The sequence below is a fragment of the Rhinolophus sinicus genome, linkage group LG06 (assembly GCF_036562045.2).
Source record: "Rhinolophus sinicus isolate RSC01 linkage group LG06, ASM3656204v1, whole genome shotgun sequence".
Lineage (NCBI taxonomy): Eukaryota > Metazoa > Chordata > Mammalia > Chiroptera > Rhinolophidae > Rhinolophus > Rhinolophus sinicus.
In genome coordinates this window covers 158443466-158466645 of record NC_133756.1, presented here as the reverse complement: position 1 = coordinate 158466645, position 23180 = coordinate 158443466, and the positions used below count along the sequence as shown (strand labels likewise).

At 50.0% G+C, this 23180-nt stretch overlaps 1 protein-coding gene across 6 annotated transcripts in view; it reads left to right on the top strand.

Moving 5' to 3' along the window:
• AHNAK (AHNAK nucleoprotein) overlaps nt 1–23180 on the top strand; it is a 107452-nt gene that overhangs the window by 7045 nt on the left and 77227 nt on the right. For 4 of the 6 annotated variants that reach the window (XR_012497611.1, XM_074336494.1, XM_019713898.2 and 1 more), the window contains exons 2-4: nt 3001–3102; nt 3443–3599; nt 3965–4152. Coding sequence is in view for 5 of the 6 variants with exons in the window: in XM_074336494.1 (XP_074192595.1) it covers nt 3443–3599; nt 3965–4152 (345 nt within the window). In the remaining variant the exon portion in view is untranslated. Of the gene's footprint in view, nt 1–3000; nt 3103–3442; nt 3600–3964; nt 4153–5093; nt 21787–23180 lie in introns of those variants that run through there. The other 2 variants (XM_074336493.1, XM_074336492.1) reach the window with 2 other exon arrangements.

Below are 23180 nucleotides of genomic sequence, written 5' to 3'. Positions count from 1 at the left end.
TAGCCGTGTGTGATTTTTGAGCTCTTGAAATATGACTACTGCAACCAATAAACTAAAATTTTAATTTAATTTCAGTTAATTTAAATTTAAATAGCTACATGATGTACCCTGTTGGATGGCACAGCTCTAAGCTTTCTTCTAGCTCCAAAGGCTTAGGACACTTGGCTGAATACGCAGAATTCCCCAGAGCTCCAAAGACTCTGTTTTTGGTAGCAGCAGGGTAGAGCCCCTGGCCCGGGGCAGCCTGGCTTTCCCTGACTTGTATGGGAGAAGGAAGGACCAGCCAGTCTCCAGGGGTGGGCAAAACTGAGTGCTGGGACCCAAATGCAGAGAACAGGCCCTTGCCACCATGGCCTGGAATCCCCTATCAGCACCCCCATGTCTGGCTTATCTGAGTGGCTCAGATCAGATGAAAGGAGAGGGGAGTCCTTCGTGGCTGTGCCAGGAGGCCACTAAACCAGAGCAGCCTGGGGGTGGGGTGTTTGGCACCCTGCTAGGGCCAACCTGCAGCCTCAGGTTCAATGCCTCTATTCTCACAGGCTGTGGACCCTTGTCTACTCAGCACTGCCTTCTCCCCTGTTCATTAGCAGCGTAGGTCCGGCATGCAGCAAGTCCTTCCTGAGCCTCCCAGCTGTGCTTCCAGGAGCTCCTGGCCTGGGGCTGCCTCCCAGGGAGCTGGCAGGGAAGTTGACCGCCTGTGTTCCCTGGAGACCCAGCCCCACTGGCACTGGGGGTCTAGCCTGTGAAGTACTTTGTCCATGGCTTTTAGGTGTGACTCTTAGCATGTTTGGAGCTGTTGTGGCCTCAGTGATTCATTGGGGAAGGAGGGAAGTGGGGCCTAGATGTGGGTGAGAGTGAGCTCGCTCTCCCCCTTCGAAGGCTGCTGGCTCAGCACCAGGATGTTGGGCTGAGAGGATGCTGGGCTGAGAGATGGAGCCCCCGCTCAAGGAGGAAGAGAAGGGTGCCAGGGTGAGCAGTGGCTTCAGAGATCTGAGAAGCCCTCAGGCTGGAAGGCTTTTTCCTTCCCTGCTCTGCCTGGCTCTTGTCTGCAGGGCTGGCTTCTCGGTGCCAGGGAGGCACCATTTAAGTTCCAGCTCTGCTGTTTCACGTTGGAAAGGGTCAGTGGGACTTCCTGTAGCTCCTCCTCTGCCTGTTGGGAAGGGAGGAAGTGTTGCCCCAGCAGCACCTGTGCGGATGAGGTGACGCATCGTTAATACCGCAGGTGTGAGTTCAGGCGATGGGGGCCAGGGGTCCATTTGGCTGTCTTCACCGGGGTTGTGTTCTGCTCCACGTTGGAACTGCTAAGTGTCTATGAGTTTCCAAGCAACACAATCAGGTCATTAGACGCAAACTACTGTGTTTCCCCGAAAATGAGACCTAGCCAGACTATCAGCTCTAATGTGTCTTTTGGAGCAAAAATTAACATAAGACCTGGTCTTATATTATACCTGGTCTTATAGTAAAATAAGACCAGGCCTTATATTAATTTTTGCTCCAAAAGACACATTAGAGCTGATTGTCCGGCTAGGTCTTATTTTCGGGGAAACACGGTAGCACCTTCAAGACCCTATTTATATTTCATTCCCTCCAAAGGTCTCCCAAACCTTCTGGAATGTTCTGAGGCTAAATTGGCCACACCCAGAGCACCTTGCTCATAATTTATATTCGGGACAGGAACTGAGTCCTTTAACTCTCCATATCTGGCACATGGAGTGCATTCAATAAATGTGTAGAGAATGCACGAGTCAAGTTAGGCAAGAATCTAATGTGGTGTATAATTTGGTGCTGGGCTGGGCTGGGCTGTGTCTGTCCCTCGCTACTTTGCTCTGCAGGATCCAGTGCAATGTGGGCCATGCACACGGTGATCAGTATGCATGTATTTATTGACTGGTTGACTAATTTCTGGATGTAAACTGCTTTAGGGCGGGGCCCTGGGCGAGGTGCTCCATGATTTATAGTGTCCCCCCCACAGATCCACAGACATGCTTCTGGATGACTCTGCGGCCGCCATTTTGTGTGGGTGGCTATAGGCCTTGGCTGTAGGCTGTGGCTGTATCCTGAGTTCTGTCCGCTGTTTTCCTGGGGCTGCTCTCCTGCTGACAGCCTTTCCTGTGGCCAGAGGGGCGTCTTTGCTCCTAAGTGCCCGCACCTATGGGGGCCTGGCTCAGGGCCCAGCGTGGCCAGCCAGATGGGCCCTGACTCACCACGTCCCTGAGGCAGCTCAGCTGGACTCCAGCCGCTTGGGCTGGGGCCAGTGCCTTGGTGGGGGCTGGGGTTCCCTTTGTTCAGCTGCTGCCTGTGGCAGGGCTTGTGGAGCTCCCAACTGGCCAGGGTCCTCCTGGTCCTGAGGACTGGCTGACCCAGAGGCACTATGTGTCACCACAGTTCCTGCTTTCAGGCCTCCCAGTGGCCCCCAGTGTTGGAGACACTGAGGAGTCTCTGTCCTCTGAGGAGTCTCACATGGTTAAAGCTGCAGACCTGATAGAATGTAGGGGAAAGAGGTACAGACTCGGGTCTGCGCCCAGGCGTTGCTCCCTTATTGTGGATCTGGGGCAAATTGGCTTCTGAATCTCAATCTCTCCATCTGTAAAATGGGGACAGTATCATCTCCCTCCTGAAGCTCGTATAAAGATCCAAATGAGAATGCATGTCAAGAGGCTCCTGTGCACCAGAGCTTTTCACATGTGCTTTCTCTCTTCTTCAGTCCTCATGGAAATCCTTTATCTCCATTTTCACAGATGAGAAATTGAATGACTTATCCAGGGTCACACCTCTGGAAGGGTGCAGAGCCAGGATTTGACTCTGAGTCTGGCCTCTAAACTGCCTTTCCATGCTCCCAGGCTGGAGAGTCATGTATGAATGGAATTGATGACAGTAGTGGGGGTCAGGGCTTTGGCCTGGCCTGGAGAACAGAATATCCAGGCATCCTTTGCGTGGCTGCTAGTTGGGGTTCGAGCAAGCAGTGGTTGAGTGTGGACATCATTGTGAACTTTTCTCTAGGCTGTGTGACCGAGATTCGCTGCGAGAGAGACTGAGGAGAGGACAGGAAGGAGGGGCGGGCTCCTGGCAAGGCATTTGCTCCTGAACAGAGTCCTGCTAAAGGTCAGTAGGATGGAGGGTGATGAGAGAGGTAGAGGTGCTGGGATGGGGAAGGTGGAGAACCCCGGGTGGCATCGGGAGGCAGGCCTTGGGTGGAAGCGATGTGAGGGGCTGGTGACCTCAGAAGCCGCTTGCATCCACTCTCTGTCTTTCCTGCTGCCCCTTGAAGCACTGTAGGCACCTGGGGGACAGTGTTCCACCCCCTTGAAGCACTGTAGGCACCTGGGGGACAGTGTTCCACCCCCGCGAAGTTCATAGCGCCCGAGACCCCTGGCTTTCTCATACTCTCATTGCTGTGCCGTGCACCCCACCGTCCTCAGCTCATTCCCTTCCCTCATCCCAGATGGAGAAGGAGGAGGAGACGACCCGGGAGCTGTTGCTGCCCAACTGGCAGGGCAGCGGCTCCCATGGGCTGACCATTGCCCAGAGGGACGACGGCGTCTTTGTGCAGGAGGTGATGCAGAATTCCCCTGCGGCCCGCACTGGGGTGGTCAAGGAGGGTGAGTCATCTCGGTGCGGGCTGGGTGCTGGGTTGGGGTGGGTGAGGGTGGAGGGATGGGCAGGGGGCAGGCAGAAGTGGGCACGTGGCTGTGGAGGGCCTGGTCCCTGTGCCATCAGGATGGTCAGTGCCCAGGCCCTGCCTTCTTGTCTATCACTTGCTCACTGTCCTCAGGGTAGATGGTCATGTGGGGCGGTGGAGACATAATCCTCAGTTCCAACTTCCACTCACAAACTCAGTTTTTCATCTATACAAGGCGTTGCAGGGTGGTTGTGACATGCGTGAAATGCAAGTCAGTTCGCGTGCCAAGCACGCAGTGGTTGGTTGTTTTTCCCTGAGACCTGCTTCTTGTTCCTCCCTGCTCAGGGGACCAGATTGTGGGTGCCACCATCTACTTTGACAACCTGCAGTCGGGCGAAGTGACCCAGCTGCTGAGTACCATGGGGCACCACACCGTGGGTCTGAAGCTGCACCGTAAGGGGGACCGCTCCCCTGAGCCTGGCCAGACCTTTACCCACGAAGTCTTTAGCTCCCACAGCTCCGAAGTGGTTCTGGTGAGTGCCTTGCCAGCCTGTCTGTGCCCAGAGCTCCCCCTGGTCACGCCGACCTGCTGGCCCCACTTCCTGAGCCTTCTGTCTGCCCACTGGACCTCTCTTGTCATTCTTTCTCCTAATTTCACCCCCTCTGTCTCTCTGTTGAGCCAGCCTATCTGTTCTTATTCACATGTGGCATGTGGCTGACACAGCCCCGGAAAGTCTTCTGTCAGTCTCTTCCGAGTGCCACGGCGTGGGAACCTACTCATGCTGTCTGGTCCTAGATGCCAGGAGGAAGGTCGGCTGCTTTGCCAGAATCTTTGAAATGATTTCACAGGTGCCCAGCTCTGCCTCACAGACCATTTTTCTACTCCCAGAGGCCTGGACTCATCTGTGAGTCAGACACTGGGCAGCAAAGTGCCTGAGGGACATTCCCCTGATCCTTCTGACAGCTTGTTTATGTAACAATTAATGGGTCCTCAAAGTGGAAGTGTTCAACCAAGCACAATCAGTCTCAACAAATACTTTCCAGGGGTCCTTGGGAGGATTCCCCTACCAATTAAACAAACACGCCAGGGAGTTGAGAGCCAAGAGCCTTAGGGTCAAGTCAGCACAGAGCTGGTTGCCTGGAGGCGTCCCCGGTACTTGACAGGCAGATTTGAGTCTAGAATTGATTGTAAATCTTTCTCCTAGACCACGTAGTCCAGGAGTCTGCACCCTTCCCCTGTGACTTTTGCTTACCAGAGTTTCCCCAAATGATTTCTGATTTCCTCCTGTGATGTGACTGTCAGCCCCATTTTTGTCAGCCCCCCTGTGCTCTGCCCCAGGAAGCTCTGTGGACCTCCATTATGGTCCCAGCTTCTTTGGGAAACAGGCACCCATGTTGTCAGCTGGGCTGTGGCCGGGCGTCTGTAACTCAGGCAGACTCTGCTGCAACCTCTGCCGGGCATGTCTTTCCGCAGAGCGGGGATGATGAGGAGTACCGGCGTATCTATACCACGAAGATCAAGCCTCGGCTGAAGTCGGAGGACGGAGTGGAAGTGGACCCTGGGGAGACCCAGAGCCGTACCATCACGGTGACTAGAAGGGTCACGGCCTACACTGTGGATGTGACAGGCCGGGAAGGAGCCAAAGACATTGACATCAGCAGCCCGGAGTTCAAGCTCAAGATTCCACGGCATGAACTAACTGAAATCTCCACTGTAGATGTGGAGACTCAGCCTGGGAAGACTGTGATCAGACTGCCCTCGGGCTCGGGGACAGTGTCTCCAACCACAGGCTCTGCTGTGGACATCCGAGCAGGGTCCATTTCTGTTCCAGGACCAGAGCTCCAAGGTGCTGGCCACTCAAAGCTCCAGGTCACCATGCCTGGGATAAAGGTGGGAAGCCTGGGCGTCAATGTTAGTGCAAAGGGCTTGGACTTGGGTGGCAAAGGTGGGGTCCAAGTTCCAGGAGTGGACATTTCATCTTCTCTTGGGGGTGGGGCCGTAGAGTTGCAGGGCCCATCTCACGAGAGTGACAATAATGGGAAAATTAAAATGCCCACCATGAAGATGCCAAAATTTGGTGTCTCAATAGGGCCTGAGGGCCAGGCACCAGAGGCAGGGTTGAATGTGTCTGCACCTGAGTTCTCTGTGGGGCACAAGGGCAGTAAGCCAGGCATGACCATTGGCGGGAACATCCAGACCCCTCAGCTAGAGGTCAGTGCTCCCTCTGCCAATATTGAGGGCCTTCAGGGGAAGCTGAAGGGCCCCCAAATCACTGGGCCATCACTTGAGGGACACCTAGGCCTGAAAGGTGCCAAGCCACAGGGGAGTATGGGGATGGACATCTCTGCTCCTCAAATCAAGGGCAGCATCACTGGCCCCAATGTGGAAGGTCGAGCCCCTGACATTGACATTCATGGGCCTGGGGGCAAACTAAATATGCCCAAGATGAAAGTCCCGAAATTCTCTGTATCGGGTTCTAAGGGAGAGGGAGCCAGCGTTGATGTAACACTGCCCACAGGTGAAGTGACTCTTCCTGGGATTTCTGGGGACATCAGCCTGCCTAAGGTTGCTACTGGGGGGCTGGAAGGGAAGGGGAAGGGTACTAAAGTCAAGAGTCCTGAAATGGTTATTCAGAAACCTAAAATCTCCATGCAGGATGTGGATCTGAGCCTTGGGTCCTCCAAACTGAAAGGAGATATTAAAGTTTCTGCTCCGGGAATGCAAGGTGATGTTAAAGGCCCTCAAGTGGCAGTTAAAGGATCCAAAGTGGACATAGAAATACCCAGCCTGGAGGGGACCCTGGCAGGCCCCAAGCTGAGTGGTCCTTCTGGGAAAATAGGAACTTGCAGTATTTCTATGGCAGATGTAGATTTAAATGCGGCTGCACCTAAAGTGAAAGGGGGTGTAGATGTCACACTCCCAAAAGTAGAAGGGAAAGTCAAAGTCCCTGAAGTTGATGTCAAAGGCCCCAAAGTGGATATCAGTGCCCCAGATGTGGACGTTCATGGCCCAGAATGGAACCTGAAAATGCCCAAGATGAAAATGCCCAAGTTCAGCACTCCAGGAATCAAAGGAGAAGGCCCAGATGTAGATGTGAATCTACCCAAAGGAGATGTCACTATTTCTGGGCCCAAGGTCAACGTGGAAGCCCCAAACGTCAACATCGGAGGCCTGGAGGGCAAACTTAAAGGCCCTGATATTAAGATGCCTGAAGTGAATGTCAAGACACCAAAGGTCTCCATGCCTGATGTAGATCTGAATGTTAAACTCCCAAAGGTAAAAGGAGAGTATGATGTAACAGTACCAAAACTTGAAGGAGAGCTGAAAGGTCCTCAGATGGACATTAATGCCCCAGATGTGGATGTTCACGGCCCAGACTGGCATCTGAAGATGCCCAAGATGAAAATGCCCAAATTTAGTGTGCCAGGGTTCAAAGCAGAGGGCCCGGAGGTGGATGTGAACCTGCCCAAGCCTGATGTGGACATTTCAGGGCCCAAGGTAGATGTTAGTGCTCCAGACATGAGAATTGAGGGACCAGAAGGAAAATTAAAAGGACCCAAGTTTAAGATGCCTGAGATGAATATCAAAGCCCCAAAGATCTCTATGCCAGATGTGGACTTACATTTGAAAGGCCCTAAAGTGAAAGGAGAGTACGATGTCACTGCGCCAAAGGTTGAAGGTGAGATGAAAGTTCCTGATGTTGAACTTAAAAGTGCCAAAGTGGACATTGATGCCCCTGATGTGGATGTTCATGGCCCCGACTGGCACCTAAAGATGCCCAAGATGAAAATGCCCAAGTTCAGCATGCCTGGCTTCAAAGCAGAGGGCCCAGAAGTGGATGTGAACTTGCCAAAGGCTGGCGTTGACATCTCAGGACCCCAAGTGGATGTTGAAGTTCCAGATGTGAATATTGAAGGACCTGAAGGAAAGCTGAAGAGTCCCAAGTTTAAGATGCCTGAGATGAATATTAAAGGCCCAAAGATCTCCATGCCTGATGTGGATTTGCATATGAAAGGCCCCAAGGTAAAAGGAGAATACGATGTAACAGTGCCAAAGCTGGAAGGTGACATGAAAGGGCCAAAAGCACATATCAGTGCCCCAGATGTTGAAGTTCAGGGTCCTGATTGGAACCTAAAGATGCCCAAGATGAAAATGCCCAAATTTACCATGCCCAGCCTCAAAGGAGAGGGCCCAGAATTGGATGTGAAACTGCCCAAGGCTGATGTGGACATTTCTGCACCCAAGGTAGATATTAATGCTCCAGATCTGAGCCTTGAAGGACCTGAAGGGAAGTTGAAAGGCCCCAAGTTTAAGATGCCTGAGATGCACTTCAAAGCTCCTAAGATGACTCTGCCAGATGTTGACCTCAATCTTAAAGGACCCAAAATGAAAGGAAATGTAGATATGTCTGCACCCAAAATAGAAGGTGAAATGAAAGTTCCAGACATGGACATCAAAGGCCCCAAGGTGGACATTACAGCACCAGATGTAGAAGTACAAGGTGGAGACTGGAGCCTCAAAATGCCCAAGATGAAAATGCCTAAATTCAGCATGCCTAGTTTCAAAGGTGAGGGCCCAGATGTGGATGTAAACTTGCCCAAGAGTGACATTGACATTGCCGTACCTAAGGTTGACATTGAAGCTCCAGATGTGAGCCTTGAGGGACCAGAAGGAAAGCTGAAGGGTCCCAAGTTTAAGATGCCTGAGATGCACTTCAAGGCCCCCAAGATCTCCATGCCTGATGTGGACTTACACTTGAAAGGCCCCAAAGTCAAAGGGGATGTGGATGTGTCTGTGCCCAAGATAGAAGGTGAAATGAAAGTGCCAGATGTGGACATCAAAGGACCCAAAGTGGGTGTAGATGTTCCAGACGTGGATGTTCATGGCCCAGACTGGAACTTGAAAATGCCCAAGATGAAAATGCCCAAGTTCAGTGTGCCAGGCTTGAAAGCAGAGGGCCCAGAAGTGGATGTGAACCTGCCCAAGGCTGACATTGACATCTCTGGACCCAAGGTTGACATTGAAGCTCCAGATGTGAGCCTTGAGGGACCAGAAGGAAAGCTGAAGGGTCCCAAGTTTAAGATGCCTGAGATGCACTTCAAGACCCCCAAGATCTCCATGCCTGATGTGGACTTACACTTGAAAGGCCCCAAAGTCAAAGGGGATGTGGATGTGTCTGTGCCCAAGATGGAAGGTGAAATGAAAGTGCCAGATGTGGACATCAAAGGACCCAAAGTTGACATTAATGCCCCAGATGTGGATGTTCATGGCCCAGACTGGAACTTGAAAATGCCCAAGATGAAAATGCCTAAGTTCAGCATGCCTGGCTTCAAAGCAGAGGGCCCAGAAGTGGATGTGAACCTGCCCAAAGCTGACATTGACATTTCTGGACCCAAAGTTGACATTGAAGCTCCAGATGTGAGCCTTGAGGGACCAGAAGGAAAGCTGAAGGGTCCCAAGTTTAAGATGCCTGAGATGCACTTCAAGGCCCCCAAGATCTCCATGCCTGATGTGAACCTGAATCTAAAGGGGCCAAAACTAAAGGGAGATGCAGATATGTCTTTGCCTGATGTAGAAGGTGAAATAAAAGTGCCAGATGTTGACCTTAAAGGACCCAAAGTTGACATCAGTGCTCCAGATGTGGATGTTCATGGCCCAGACTGGCACCTGAAGATGCCCAAGATGAAAATGCCCAAGTTCAGCATGCCTGGCTTCAAAGGAGAGGGCCCAGCCGTGGATGTGAACCTACCCAAGGCTGACATTGATGTCTCAGGACCCAAGGTGGACATTAACGTTCCAGATGTGAATATTGAAGGTCCAGATGCCAAACTAAAAGGACCTAAATTTAAGATGCCAGAAATGAATATAAAGCCTCAGAAGATATCCATGCCAGATGTTGGTTTGCATTTGAAAGCTCCTAAAATGAAAGGAGATTATGATGTGACAGTCCCAAAAGTAGAAGGAGAGATAAAAGCTCCAGATGTCAACCTCAAAGGTCCCAAAGTGGACGTTAATGTACCAGATGTGGGAGTTCATGGCCCAGACTGGCACCTGAAGATGCCCAAGGTGAAAATGCCCAAGTTCAGCATGCCTGGCTTCAAAGGAGAGGGCCCAGAAGTGGATGTCAACCTGCCCAAGGCCGACATTAATGTCTCTGGACCCAAAGTGGACATTGATGCTCCAGATGTGACTATTGAAGGTCCAGAGGGGAAACTAAAGGGTCCCAAGTTCAAGATGCCAAGCATGAATATACAGACACACAAAATCTCTATGCCTGATGTTGGACTTAATCTGAAAGCCCCTAAACTGAAAACTGATGTAGATGTTTCCCTTCCTAAAGTGGAAGGAGACTTGAAAATTCCTGAAATAGATGTTAAAGCCCCTAAGGTGGATTTGGATGTTGGTGACATTGATGTTGAATGTCCAGAAGGAAAGGTGAAAGGTCCCAAGTTTAAGATGCCAGACATGCATTTCAAGGCCCCCAAGATCTCCATGCCTGATGTGGACTTACACTTGAAAGGCCCCAAAGTCAAAGGGGATGTGGATGTGTCTGTGCCCAAGATAGAAGGTGAAATGAAAGTGCCAGATGTGGACATCAAAGGACCCAAAGTGGGTGTCGATGTCCCAGATGTGGATGTTCACGGTCCAGACTGGCACCTGAAGATGCCCAAAGTGAAAATGCCCAAGTTCAGCATGCCCGGCTTCAAAGGAGAGGGCCCAGAAGTGGATGTGAACCTGCCCAAGGCTGACATTAATGTTTCTGGCCCCAAAGTGGACATTGAGGCTCCTGATTTAGACATTGAGGGACCAGAAGGAAAATTAAAAGGCTCTAAGTTTAAGATGCCTAAATTGAACATCAAATCTTCCAAGATGTCCATGCCAAATGTGGACTTGAATTTGAAGGGACCCAAACTGAAAGGAGAGATAGATGCCTCTGTGCCAGAACTAGAAGGTGATCTCAGAGGTCCACAAGTTGATATCAAAGGTCCCAGTGTGGATGTGGAGGTGCCTGACATTGACCTGGAATGTCCTGATGCCAAGTTCAAAGGCCCCAAGTTTAAGATGCCAGACATGCACTTCAAGGCCCCCAAGATCTCCATGCCTGATGTGGACTTACACTTGAAAGGCCCCAAAGTCAAAGGGGATGTGGATGTGTCTGTGCCCAATATAGAAGGTGAAATGAAAGTGCCAGATGTGGACATCAAAGGACCCAAAATGGGTGTCGATGTCCCAGACGTGGATGTTCATGGCCCAGACTGGAACTTGAAAATGCCCAAGATGAAAATGCCCAAGTTCAGCATGCCCGGTTTCAAAGCAGAGGGCCCAGAAATGGATGTGAACCTGCCCAAGGCTGACATTGACATCTCTGGACCCAAGGTTGACATTGATGCCCCAGATGTGAGCCTTGAGGTACCAGAAGGGAAGCTGAAGGGCCCCAAGTTTAAGATGCCAGACATGCATTTCAAGGCTCCCAAGATCTCCATGCCTGATGTGGACTTACACTTGAGAGGCCCCAAAGTCAAAGGGGATGTGGATGTGTCTGTGCCAAAGTTGGAGGGAGATTTGAAGGGTCCCAGTGTGGATGTGGAGGTGCCTGACGTTGACCTGGAATGTCCTGATGCCAAGTTCAAAGGCCCCAAGTTTAAGATGCCAGACATGCATTTCAAGGCTCCCAAGATCTCCATGCCTGATGTGGACTTACACTTGAGAGGCCCCAAAGTCAAAGGGGATGTGGATGTGTCTGTGCCAAAGTTGGAGGGAGATTTGAAGGGTCCCAGTGTGGATGTGGAGGTGCCTGACGTTGACCTGGAATGTCCTGATGCCAAGTTCAAAGGCCCCAAGTTTAAGATGCCAGACATGCATTTCAAGGCTCCCAAGATCTCTATGCCTGATGTGGACTTACACTTGAAAGGCCCCAAAGTCAAAGGGGATGTGGATGTGTCTGTGCCCAAGATGGAAGGTGAAGTGAAAGTGCCAGATGTGGACATCAAAGGACCCAAAGTGGATGTCGATGCCCCAGATGTGAGTGTTCATGGCCCAGACTGGCACCTGAAGATGCCCAAGATGAAAATGCCCAAGTTCAGCATGCCCGGTTTCAAAGCAGAGGGCCCAGAAGTGGATGTGAACCTGCCCAAGGCTGACATCGATGTCTCAGGACCCAAAGTTGACATTGAAGCCCCAAGTATGAGCATTGAGGGTCCAGAGGGAAAGATCAAGGGGCCTAATTTAAAGATGCCAGAGATGAATATCAAAGCGCCAAAGATCTCCATGCCAGATGTGGATTTACATTTGAAAGGTCCTAAGGTCAAAGGAGATGTAGACATTTCCCTGCCTAAGGTGGCAGGTGACCTAAAAGGCCCCAAAGTGGACATTGATGTCCCAGACGTGGACGTTCATGGCCCAGACTGGCACCTGAAGATGCCCAAGGTGAAAATGCCCAAGTTCAGCATGCCTGGCTTCAAAGGAGAGGGCCCCGAAGTGGATGTGAACCTGCCCAAGGCCGACATTGATGTCTCAGGACCCAAGGTGGACATTGAAGGCCCTGATGTTAACATTGAAGGACCTGAGGGGAAGTTGAAAGGTCCTAAGTTCAAGATGCCAGAGATGAACATCAAAGCCCCCAAGATCTCCATGCCTGACTTTGATCTGCATCTGAAGGGCCCCAAAGTGAAGGGTGATGTGGACGTTTCTTTGCCTAAAGTGGAAGGTGACCTGAAAGGCCCTGAAGTTGACATCAAAGGGCCCAAAGTGGACATTGATGCCCCAGATGTGGATGTTCACGGCCCAGACTGGCACCTGAAGATGCCCAAGGTGAAAATGCCCAAGTTCAGCATGCCTGGCTTCAAAGGAGAGGGCCCCGAGGTGGATGTGAACCTGCCCAAGGCCGACATTGATGTCTCAGGACCCAAGGTGGACATTGAAGGCCCTGATGTTAACATTGAAGGACCTGAGGGGAAATTGAAAGGTCCTAAGTTCAAGATGCCGGAGATGAACATCAAAGCCCCCAAAATCTCCATGCCTGACTTTGATCTGCACCTGAAGGGCCCCAAAGTGAAGGGTGATGTGGATGTGTCTTTACCAAAAGTGGAAGGTGAGATTAAAGTTCCTGAAGTTGACATCAAGGGCCCCAAAGTGGACATTGATGCCCCAGATGTGGACGTTCATGGCCCAGACTGGCACCTGAAGATGCCCAAGATGAAAATGCCCAAGTTCAGCATGCCTGGCTTCAAAGCAGAGGGCCCCGAGGTGGATGTGAACCTGCCCAAGGCCGACATTGATGTCTCAGGACCCAAAGTGGACCTAGAATGTCCTGATGTGAATATTGAAGGACCTGAAGGAAAGTGGAAAAGTCCAAAGTTTAAGATGCCAGAGATGAACATTAAAGCTCCTACGATATCAATGCCAGATTTGGACCTTAACCTTAAAGGCCCTAAAATGAAAGGAGAAGGGGATGTTTCACTTCCAAATGTAGAAGGTGGTTTGAAAGGGCCTACTCTTGACATCAAGGGCCCGAAGATAGATTTAGATGCTCCAGATATTGACATTCATGGCCCAGAAGGCAAATTAAAAGGTCCAAAACTGAAGATGCCTGACATGCATGTAAACATGCCCAAGATCTCCATGCCAGAAATTGACTTGAATTTGAAAGGCTCAAAGCTTAAGGGAGATGTTGATGTTTCTGGGCCCAAATTGGAAGGTGACATTAAAGCTCCCAAGTTGGATGTAAAGGGCCCAGAAGTGGACATTTCTGGTCCTAAGCTCAATATTGAAGGCAAGTCAAAGAAATCTCGTTTTAAGCTTCCCAAATTTAATTTTTCAGGCTCCAAAGTTCAGACCCCTGAGGTGGATGTCAAAGTTAAAAAGCCAGATATTGATGTAACAGGCCCCAAAATTGATGTGAGTGCTCCCGATGTTGAGGTCCAAGGAAAAGTGAAAGGATCCAAGTTCAAAATGCCTTTCCTGAGCATTTCGTCTCCGAAAGTTTCTATGCCTGATGTGGAGTTAAATCTGAAAGGTCCTAAAGTCAAAGGAGACTTAGATGTTGCAGGTCCTAATTTAGAAGGTGACTTTAAAGGACCCAAAGTGGATATTCAGGCACCAGAAGTACATCTTGATGCGCCTAATGTGGACGTTCATGGTCCAGACTGGAATTTGAAAATGCCCAAGATGAAAATGCCCAAGTTTGGTGTCCCTGGCTTAAAAGCGGAAGGGCCAGATGTGGCTGTGGACCTGCCACAAGGAGATCTCAACATACAGGGTCCCAGAATGGACATTGAGGGCCCAGAAGTCAATGTAGAAGGTCTAGAAGGAGGCATAAAAGGTCCCAGATTCAAGATGCCTGACATGAATATCAAAGCTCCCAAGATCTCTATGCCTGACATTGATTTGAACCTAAAGGGCCCCAAAGTAAAAGGTGATGTGGCTGTTTCTCAGCCCAGAATTGAAGGGGATCTGAAAGGGCCAGAGGTTGATATCAAAGGGCCCAAAATGGACATTGATGTCCCAGATGTGGATGTTCATGGCCCAGACTGGCACCTGAAGATGCCCAAGGTGAAAATGCCCAAGTTCAGCATGCCTGGCTTCAAAGGAGAGGGCCCAGACGTGGATGTTACCCTCCCTAAAGCTGACATTGATATTTCTGGCCCCAAAGTGGACATTGATGCCCCAGATGTGAATATTGAAGGTCCAGATGCAAAACTGAAGGGCCCCAAGTTCAAGATGCCTGAGATGAACATCAAAGCTCCCAAAATCTCCATGCCTGACTTTGATTTGAACCTGAAAGGCCCCAAAATAAAGGGCGATGTGGACGTGTCTTTGCCAACAGTGGAAGGTGACCTAAAGGGCCCCAAAGTGGACATTGAAACTCCTGATATTAACATTGAAGGCCCAGAGGGGAAATTGAAGGGGCCCAAATTCAAGATGCCAGAGATGCACCTAAAGGCCCCCAAGATCTCCATGCCTGACATTGATTTAAACCTGAAGGGCCCCAAGGTGAAGGGCGATGTGGACGTTTCTCTGCCTAAAGTGGAAGGTGACCTGAAATGCCCTGAGATTGATATCAAAGGTCCAAAAGTAGACATTAATGCCCCTGATGTGGATGTTCATGGCCCAGACTGGCACCTGAAGATGCCCAAGGTGAAAATGCCCAAGTTCAGCATGCCTGGCTTCAAAGGAGAGGGCCCCGAGGTGGATGTGAACCTGCCCAAGGCCGACATTGATGTCTCAGGACCCAAGGTGGACATTGAAGGCCCTGATGTTAACATTGAAGGACCTGAGGGGAAGTTGAAAGGTCCTAAGTTCAAGATGCCAGAGATGAACATCAAAGCCCCCAAGATCTCCATGCCTGACTTTGATCTGCACCTGAAAGGTCCTAAGGTCAAAGGTGATGTGGATGTTTCCCTGCCTAAAGTGGAAGGTGACCTGAAAGGCCCTGAAGTTGACATCAAAGGGCCCAAAGTGGACATTGATGCCCCAGATGTGGATGTTCACGGCCCAGACTGGCACCTGAAGATGCCTAAGATAAAAATGCCCAAGTTCAGCATGCCTGGCTTCAAAGGAGAGGGCCCAGAAGTGGATGTGAACCTGCCCAAGGCTGACATTGATGTCTCAGGACCCAAAGTAGATGTTGAAGTTCCAGATGTGAATATTGAAGGCCCAGATGCAAAACTGAAGGGCCCCAAGTTCAAGATGCCTGAGATGAACATCAAAGCCCCCAAGATCTCCATGCCTGACTTTGATTTGCACCTGAAAGGTCCTAAGGTTAAAGGTGATGTGGACGTTTCTCTCCCTAATGTGGAAGGTGAATTAAAGGGCCCTGAAATTGACCTTAAAGGCCCCAAAGTGGACATTGATGCCCCAGATGTGGATGTTCACGGTCCAGACTGGCACCTGAAGATGCCCAAGGTGAAAATGCCCAAGTTCAGCATGCCTGGCTTTAGAGGAGAGGGCCCAGAAGTGGATGTGAACCTGCCCAAGGCTGACATTGATGTCTCAGGACCCAAGGTGGACATAGACACTCCTGACATTGACATTCATGGTCCAGAAGGGAAACTGAAGGGTCCCAAGTTTAAAATGCCTGACCTGCATCTCAAGGCACCCAAGATCTCAATGCCTGAAGTTGACCTGAATCTGAAGGGTCCTAAAGTAAAGGGCGATGTGGATGTTTCTCTGCCCAAAGTGGAAGGTGACCTCAAAGGCCCTGAAGTTGACATCAAGGGCCCCAAAGTGGACATTGATGCCCCAGATGTGGATGTTCATGGCCCAGACTGGCACCTGAAGATGCCCAAGGTGAAAATGCCCAAATTCAGCATGCCTGGCTTTAGAGGAGAGGGCCCAGAAGTGGATGTGAACCTGCCCAAGGCCAACATTGATGTCACTGGACCCAAGGTGGACATAGACACTCCTGACATTGACATTCATGGTCCAGAAGGGAAACTGAAGGGTCCCAAGTTTAAAATGCCTGACCTGCATCTCAAGGCACCCAAGATCTCCATGCCTGAAGTTGACCTGAATCTGAAGGGTCCTAAAGTAAAGGGCGATGTGGATGTTTCTCTGCCCAAAGTGGAAGGTGACCTCAAAGGCCCCAAAGTGGACGTCGATGTCCCAGATGTGGACGTTCATGGTCCAGACTGGCACCTGAAGATGCCCAAAGTGAAAATGCCCAAATTCAGCATGCCGGGCTTCAAAGGAGAGGGCCCAGAAGTGGATGTTACCCTCCCTAAAGCTGACATTGATATTTCTGGCCCCAAAGTGGACATTGATGCCCCAGATGTGAACATTGAAGGCCCAGATGCAAAACTGAAGGGCCCCAAGTTCAAGATGCCTGAGATGAACATCAAAGCCCCCAAAATCTCCATGCCTGACCTTGACTTTAACCTGAAAGGCCCCAAAATGAAGGGTGATGTGGATGTCTCTCTGCCCAAAGTGGAAGGTGACCTCAAGGGCCCTGAAATTGACATAAAGGCTCCCAAATTGGACATTGATACTCCTGATATCAATATTGAAGGTCCAGAAGGAAAATTAAAGGGGCCCAAATTTAAGATGCCTGAGATGCACATCAAAGCCCCCAAGATTTCCATGCCTGACTTTGACTTAAATCTGAAAGGGCCAAAGGTAAAGGGCGATGTGGACCTTTCACTACCTAAGATGGAAGGTGATCTGAAAGGACCAGAGGTGGACATTGAGGGTCCTGAAGGGAAACTCAGAGGTCCTAAATTTAAGATGCCTGATGTGCATTTCAAAACTCCACAAATCTCCATGAGTGACATTGATTTGAACTTGAAAGGACCTAAGGTAAAAGGAGATTTGGACATTTCCATTCCTAAACTGGAAGGAGATCTGAAAGGTCCCAAAATGGATGTTAAAGGCCCTAAGCTGGACATAGACACTCCTGACATTGACATTCATGGTCCAGAAGGGAAACTGAAGGGCCCCAAATTTAAAATGCCTGACCTGCATCTTAAGGCACCCAAGATCTCTATGCCTGAAGTTGACCTGAATCTGAAGGGTCCTAAAGTAAAGGGCGATGTGGATGTTTCTCTGCCCAAAGTGGAAGGTGACATCAAGGGCCCCAAAGTGGACGTCGATGTCCCAGATGTGGACGTTCATGGCCCAGACTGGCACCTGAAGATGCCCAAGGTGAAAATGCCCAAGTTCAGCATGCCTGGCTTCAAAGGAGAGGGCCCAGACGTGGATGTGAACCTGCCCAAGGCTGACATTGCTGTCTCGGGACCCAAAGTGGACATTGACGTTCCAGATGTGGATATCGAAGGTCCAGATGCAAAACTGAAGGGCCCCAAGTTCAAGATGCCAGAGATGAACATCAAAGCTCCTAAGATCTCCATGCCTGACCTTGACTTAAACCTGAAAAGTCCCAAAATAAAGGGTGATGTGGATGTTTCCCTGCCTAAGGTGGAAGGTGACCTCAAGGGCCCTGGAATTGATATCAAAGGGCCCAAAGTGGACATTGATGCCCCAGATGTGGACGTTCATGGCCCAGACTGGCACCTGAAGATGCCCAAGGTGAAAATGCCCAAGTTCAGCATGCCTGGCTTCAAAGGAGAGGGCCCAGACGTGGATGTGAACCTGCCCAAAGCTGACATTGATGTCTCGGGACCTAAAGTGGACATTGACGTTCCAGATGTGAATATCGAAGGCCCAGATGCGAAACTGAGGGGCCCCAAGTTCAAGATGCCAGAGATGAACATCAAAGCTCCCAAGCTCTCCATGCCTGATGTTGACCTGGATTTCAAAGGACCCAAAGTTAAAGGAGATTTTGATGTGTCTGTCCCTAAAATTGAAGGTACTTTCAAAGGTCCAGAAGTAGATCTTAAAGGTCCAGGTCTGGATTTTGAAGGCCCTGATGCCAAACTCAGTGGCCCAAATTTGAAGATGCCATCACTGGATATATCTGCCCCTAAAGTAACTGGTCCTGACATTGATTTGCATCTCAAAGCACCCAAAATTGGAGTTTCTGGTCCCAAATTAGAAGGTGGTGAACTGGACCTCAAGGGCCCCAAAGTTGATTTAGAAGCTCCAAACTTAGATATACACATGGAGAGCCCAGATGTTAACATTGAGGGGCCAGATGTTAAAATTCCCAAATTTAAGAAACCCAAGTTTGGATTTGGTACAAAAAGCCCTAAAGCTGACTGTAAGTCACCTTCGCTCGATGTGACTGTTCCTGAGGCAGAGCTGAATGTTGAGACTCCTGAAATTAGTGTTGGTGGCAAGGGCAAGAAAAGTAAGTTTAAAATGCCTAAAATTCACATGAGTGGTCCTAAAATTAAGGCCAAGAAACAAGGATTTGACTTGAATGTTCCCGGGGGCGAAGTTGATGCCAGTGTCAAGACTCCGGACGTAGATGTCAGTGTTACTGGGCCGGACGCCGCACTTAAAGTCGATGTGAAATCTCCTAAAACCAAGAAACCTATGTTTGGAAAAATGTATTTCCCAGATGTAGAATTTGACATTAAATCACCTAAATTTAAAGCTGACGCCGCCCTCCCTAGCTCCAAAATGGAAGGTGAAATCCAGGCACCTGATCTGGATATTGCTTCACCAGGGATTAATGTGGAAGGTCCTGACATCAAGCTGAAGGCCCCCAAGTTCAAGGTGGATGTCTCAACTCCCAAAATTGAGGGCGACTTGAAAGGCCCCAGGGTGCAAGCAAACTTGAACGCACCTGACATCAACGTTGAGGGCCCAGGTGCTCAAGTCAAAGCACCATCATTTGGCATTTCTGCCCCTGAAGTCTCCATCCCTGATGTGAACGTTAGCTTGAAAGGACCAAAGATTAAGGGTGATGTCCCCAGTGTGGGACTGGAAGGAGGAGATGTAGATCTGCACGGTCCAGAATCGAAAATCAAGTTTCCCAAGTTTTCGATGCCTAAGATTGGTGTCCCTGGTGTGAAAATGGAGGGCGGGGGAGCTGAGTTTCAGGCCCAGCTGCCCTCACTTGAAGGAGGCTTGAGTGCACCAGATGTTAAGCTTGAAGGGCCTGATGTATCTCTGAAGGGGCCAAAAGTAGACTTGCCTTCAGTGAACCTCTCTATGCCAAAAGTCTCTGGACCTGACCTCGACCTGAACTTGAAAGGACCAAGTTTGAAGGGAGACCTGGATGCATCTGTTCCTAGCATGAAGGTGCATGCCCCAGGGTTTAACCTCAGAGGTTTTGGTGGAAAGGTGAAGATGGAAGGAGATGGTGTGAAAGTGCCAGGGATCGATGCCACAACAACGGTTAAGGTTGGTGCGCCAGATGTGACCCTGAAGGGACCAAGCCTGCAGGGAGACCTGGCTGTCTCTGGTGACATCAAGTGCCCTAAAGTATCAGTAGGTGCTCCTGATCTAAGTTTGGAGGCACCTGAAGGTGGTTTTAAACTTCCCCAGATGAAGCTGCCCCAGTTTGGCATCTCCACGCCAGGGTCTGACTTGGACATTAACATCAAGGGGCCACAAGTGACTGGAGAACTAAAGAGGCCGGGCATGGATGTGAACCTCGGAGGCCTGAATCTGAAAGGGCCTCAGATCTCTGGCCCTCAAATCTCAGCACCAGATGTGGACTTGAACTTGGAAGGACCAAAAGTAAAAGGGAGCCTCGGGGCCACTGGTGAGATGAAAGGTCCCTCTATTGGAGGAAGCCTTCCAGGCATCAGTGTTCAGGGCCTAGAAGGAAATCTCCAAATGCCTGGAATTAAGTCCTCTGGATATGACATGGAGCTGCAAGGTATGAATGTGAAACTCCCCACTGGGCAAATTTCTGGCCCTGAAATCAAAGGCAATCTGAAAGGTTCAGGGATAGGGGTCCACGGTGCCGCTCCTGACATTAGCATGAAGGGGCCTTCATTTAATATGGCATCTCCTGAGTCAGATTTTGGTGTCAGCTTGAAGGGCCCCCAAATCAAAGGAGGTGTAGATGTTTCAGGAGGTGTCAGTGCCCCAGATATCAGCCTGGGTGAAGGGCATACCAGTGTCAAAGGTTCCGGGGGTGAGTGGAAAGGACCCCAGGTCTCTGCTCTCAACTTGGATGCACCTAGGTTTGCTGGGGGACTTCATTTCTCAGGACCAAAGGTAGAAGGAGGTGTGAAAGGAGGCCAGCTTGGACTCCAGGGTCCTGGACTGAGTGTGTCTGGGCCTCAAGGTCACTTGGAAAGCAGATCTGGAAAGGTAACATTCCCCAAGATGAAGATCCCCAAATTTACCTTCTCTGGCCGAGAGCTGGTTGGCAGAGAAGTGGGGGTGGATATTAACTTCCCTAAAGTGGAGGCCAGTGTCCAGGCTGGTGCTGGAGAGGGTGAGTGGGAAGAGTCCGACGTAAAACTTAAAAAGTCCAAAATCAAAATGCCGAAATTCAATTTTTCCAAACCTAAAGGGAAAGGTGGTGTCACTGGATCACCAGAAGCATCCATTTCTGGGTCCAAAGGTGACCTGAAGAGCTCAAAAGCCAGCTTAGGCTCGCTGGAAGGAGAGGCAGAGGCTGAAACCTCTTCGCCCAAAGCCAAATTCTCTTTATTTAAAAGTAAGAAGCCTCGGCACCGCTCAAATTCCTTCAGTGACGAAAGGGAGCTCTCTGCACCTTCTACCCCGACTGGGACTTTGGAGTTTGATGGTGGAGAAGCGTCGCTGGAAGGTGGAAAAGTCAAAGGGAAACAAGGGAAGCTGAAATTTGGTACCTTTGGTGGATTGGGGTCAAAGAGCAAAGGTCATTATGAGGTCACTGGGAGCGATGATGAGGCAGGCAAGTTACAGGAGAGTGGAGTATCCTTGGCCTCTAAGAAGTCCCGACTGTCCTCTTCTTCTAGCAATGACAGTGGGACTAAGGTTGGCATCCAGCTTCCTGAGGTGGAGCTGGTGGTTTCCACAAAGAAAGAGTAGCAGGCCTTTGTGTACATATATGTATAAAAATACTTCAGCCTTGGGTGTGTTTGTATATAACCTCCAAAGAGAAACACACCGACAGCCTCAGCAGTAATGCAAAGATCTGGCCTCTGCCGGGGGCAAGCGCTGACAAGCCAACCGCCTTTAGGCTCCCAGAGCTTTACAGATAGGTAAAGAGTTCCAGCCCATGTGCAAAGTCAACAGTATTTGCCTTAAGATTTCAGTTTTTTTGCATTGAACGCTGAGAGCTCCTGTTTACTATGCAAGCTTTTGTGTTTATTATCCTCATTTTTACTGAACATTGTTAGTGTTGGGGTAATGGAAACCCACTTTTTCATTGTAATGACTTTGGGGGCTTTTGTTAGTAAGGGTGGGATGGGGTAGAAGGCAGTAGAGGGGGCCAGACCTCCATTTCTCCTAATATTGGAACCACTGAAATAGCAAGCACCCAAAGATGGCCACAGGGAGCTGGCAGGGCGTGTGGGTCTTTTTAGAACTCTTTAGCATTGCTTTTTCCCCAGGGGTGGTGGTCCCAGCCAGTGTGGTGCTCATGGTGAGAAGGAATTAGAAACTGTTTGCAAATTGGCCAACCCACTAGCTCAACACAAGGGGCTTCCATTCTGTGTATTGTAAGAAATATTTTCATGGCCCCCATGTTCCTGATACTGGTTCTGATTTCTTTTAACAAATGTTATGATTAAGAAAATTTCCCGCACTTTAATGGCAAGTTAATTGAGAATGTAAGAAAATCCGTGCTGTCAAAGCAAATAAAGCTGTTTATTAACTCTGATGTCTTGTGCCTTTGCATTGTGTGTTGGGGGGCCGAAGCTTGGGGACCCTGCACTCCTGCCCTGACAGTTCACACTGGATCCGCCCAGTGGCATTGCTGGTTCTTAATTAATGGGTAATGGGAGGAATTCTTGGCTTCTCACCATGAGGCTGGCCATATCATTGCTGAGAAATCAAGAGAAGCTTGGCATGCTGGCAGCCCAAACCCCAGGACCCACCCACTGGTGAACTTTGCATGCTCTGATATGAATACGAATCAAAATGGTTCTAAATGGATAAAAGGATATAGGAGTGAATGAAAAAAAAAAAAGGCTTATTGGGATGGTAGAAAGAGATCTGGGCGAGTCGCCGTCCTGCCATATCTATTCCTGACTTGGCTGCAGCTTTGCTGGGTGGCCTCAAGTTATTTGCCCTGCCTGGTCCTCAGTTTTCTCTTTGAAATCAGGGTGCTGGTCTTGTATTAGATGTCTGTATGGTTTTTTCTAATCCATTTTAGGGCTAAACTTTATGACATATCTCTTCTGACCAAAGTTCCCTTTTGATTTCCAGCTCTGTAGACAATACATGGTGAGGGAGCCTTCTAGAAACTGGCTCCTAACGTTGGTCATTGCTAGGCAGAGGGCAGTACCCTCTTATACCAAAGCAATTGGACTAAGCTCTTCTCCCTCACCATTCCACAGAGTTGTCATCTTTCTGCCACTGGAGGCAGCTCTGCACCTCTCTGATCATCCCTAGATCAGAGATAACAGCTGTCACCCATCCCTCCCTCTCCAGTACCAGCTTGTCAGGGGTTTCTGCACATAGCAGTGGGACTGGACCTCCTGCCCAATGTAAACTCCACCTGCCTTTGCTTTGATTTCCAGATGAGCATTTTCCAGCTCTATCCATTCTTACCTCAGCCAGCACAGCCCACGTCCCTGAGGATTTTGGTAAGAGATAGGTAACACGGGCTGTGCTGCATCCCCCTTGCTTTTCTTACGATGACTTACCTCCAGCTGCTTTGTGAGGTGGGCGACATCTTCCTTGAGCCTCAGTTTTCTCGCCCATGAAATGGGGATAGTATCCATCTGACCAGAGTCCCTTCAGGTATTTGGGTTGGCTACTGTGCAAGGGTACCACATTTATGCATGTAGCATTCACGACACAGCCGCATGTTAATTTACGGAGAGAACAAGGGTGGGCGTGGAGCCCTAGAGAAGTGAGTGTGAGCCCTTCCACACACACTCAGGTGTGAAGCCCACACATCTGCCTTCTGTCCTAACCGATTCTGGGCATCTCCAAGGATGCTGCTTTCGCTCAACCACAGCTCAAAGCCCAGTTCCTGATTCCTCCTCAATTCTGAAGCTGACAGGGAGGTGGGGTGGGACAGTGTGTATGCTGCCTAAGACGTGTGGC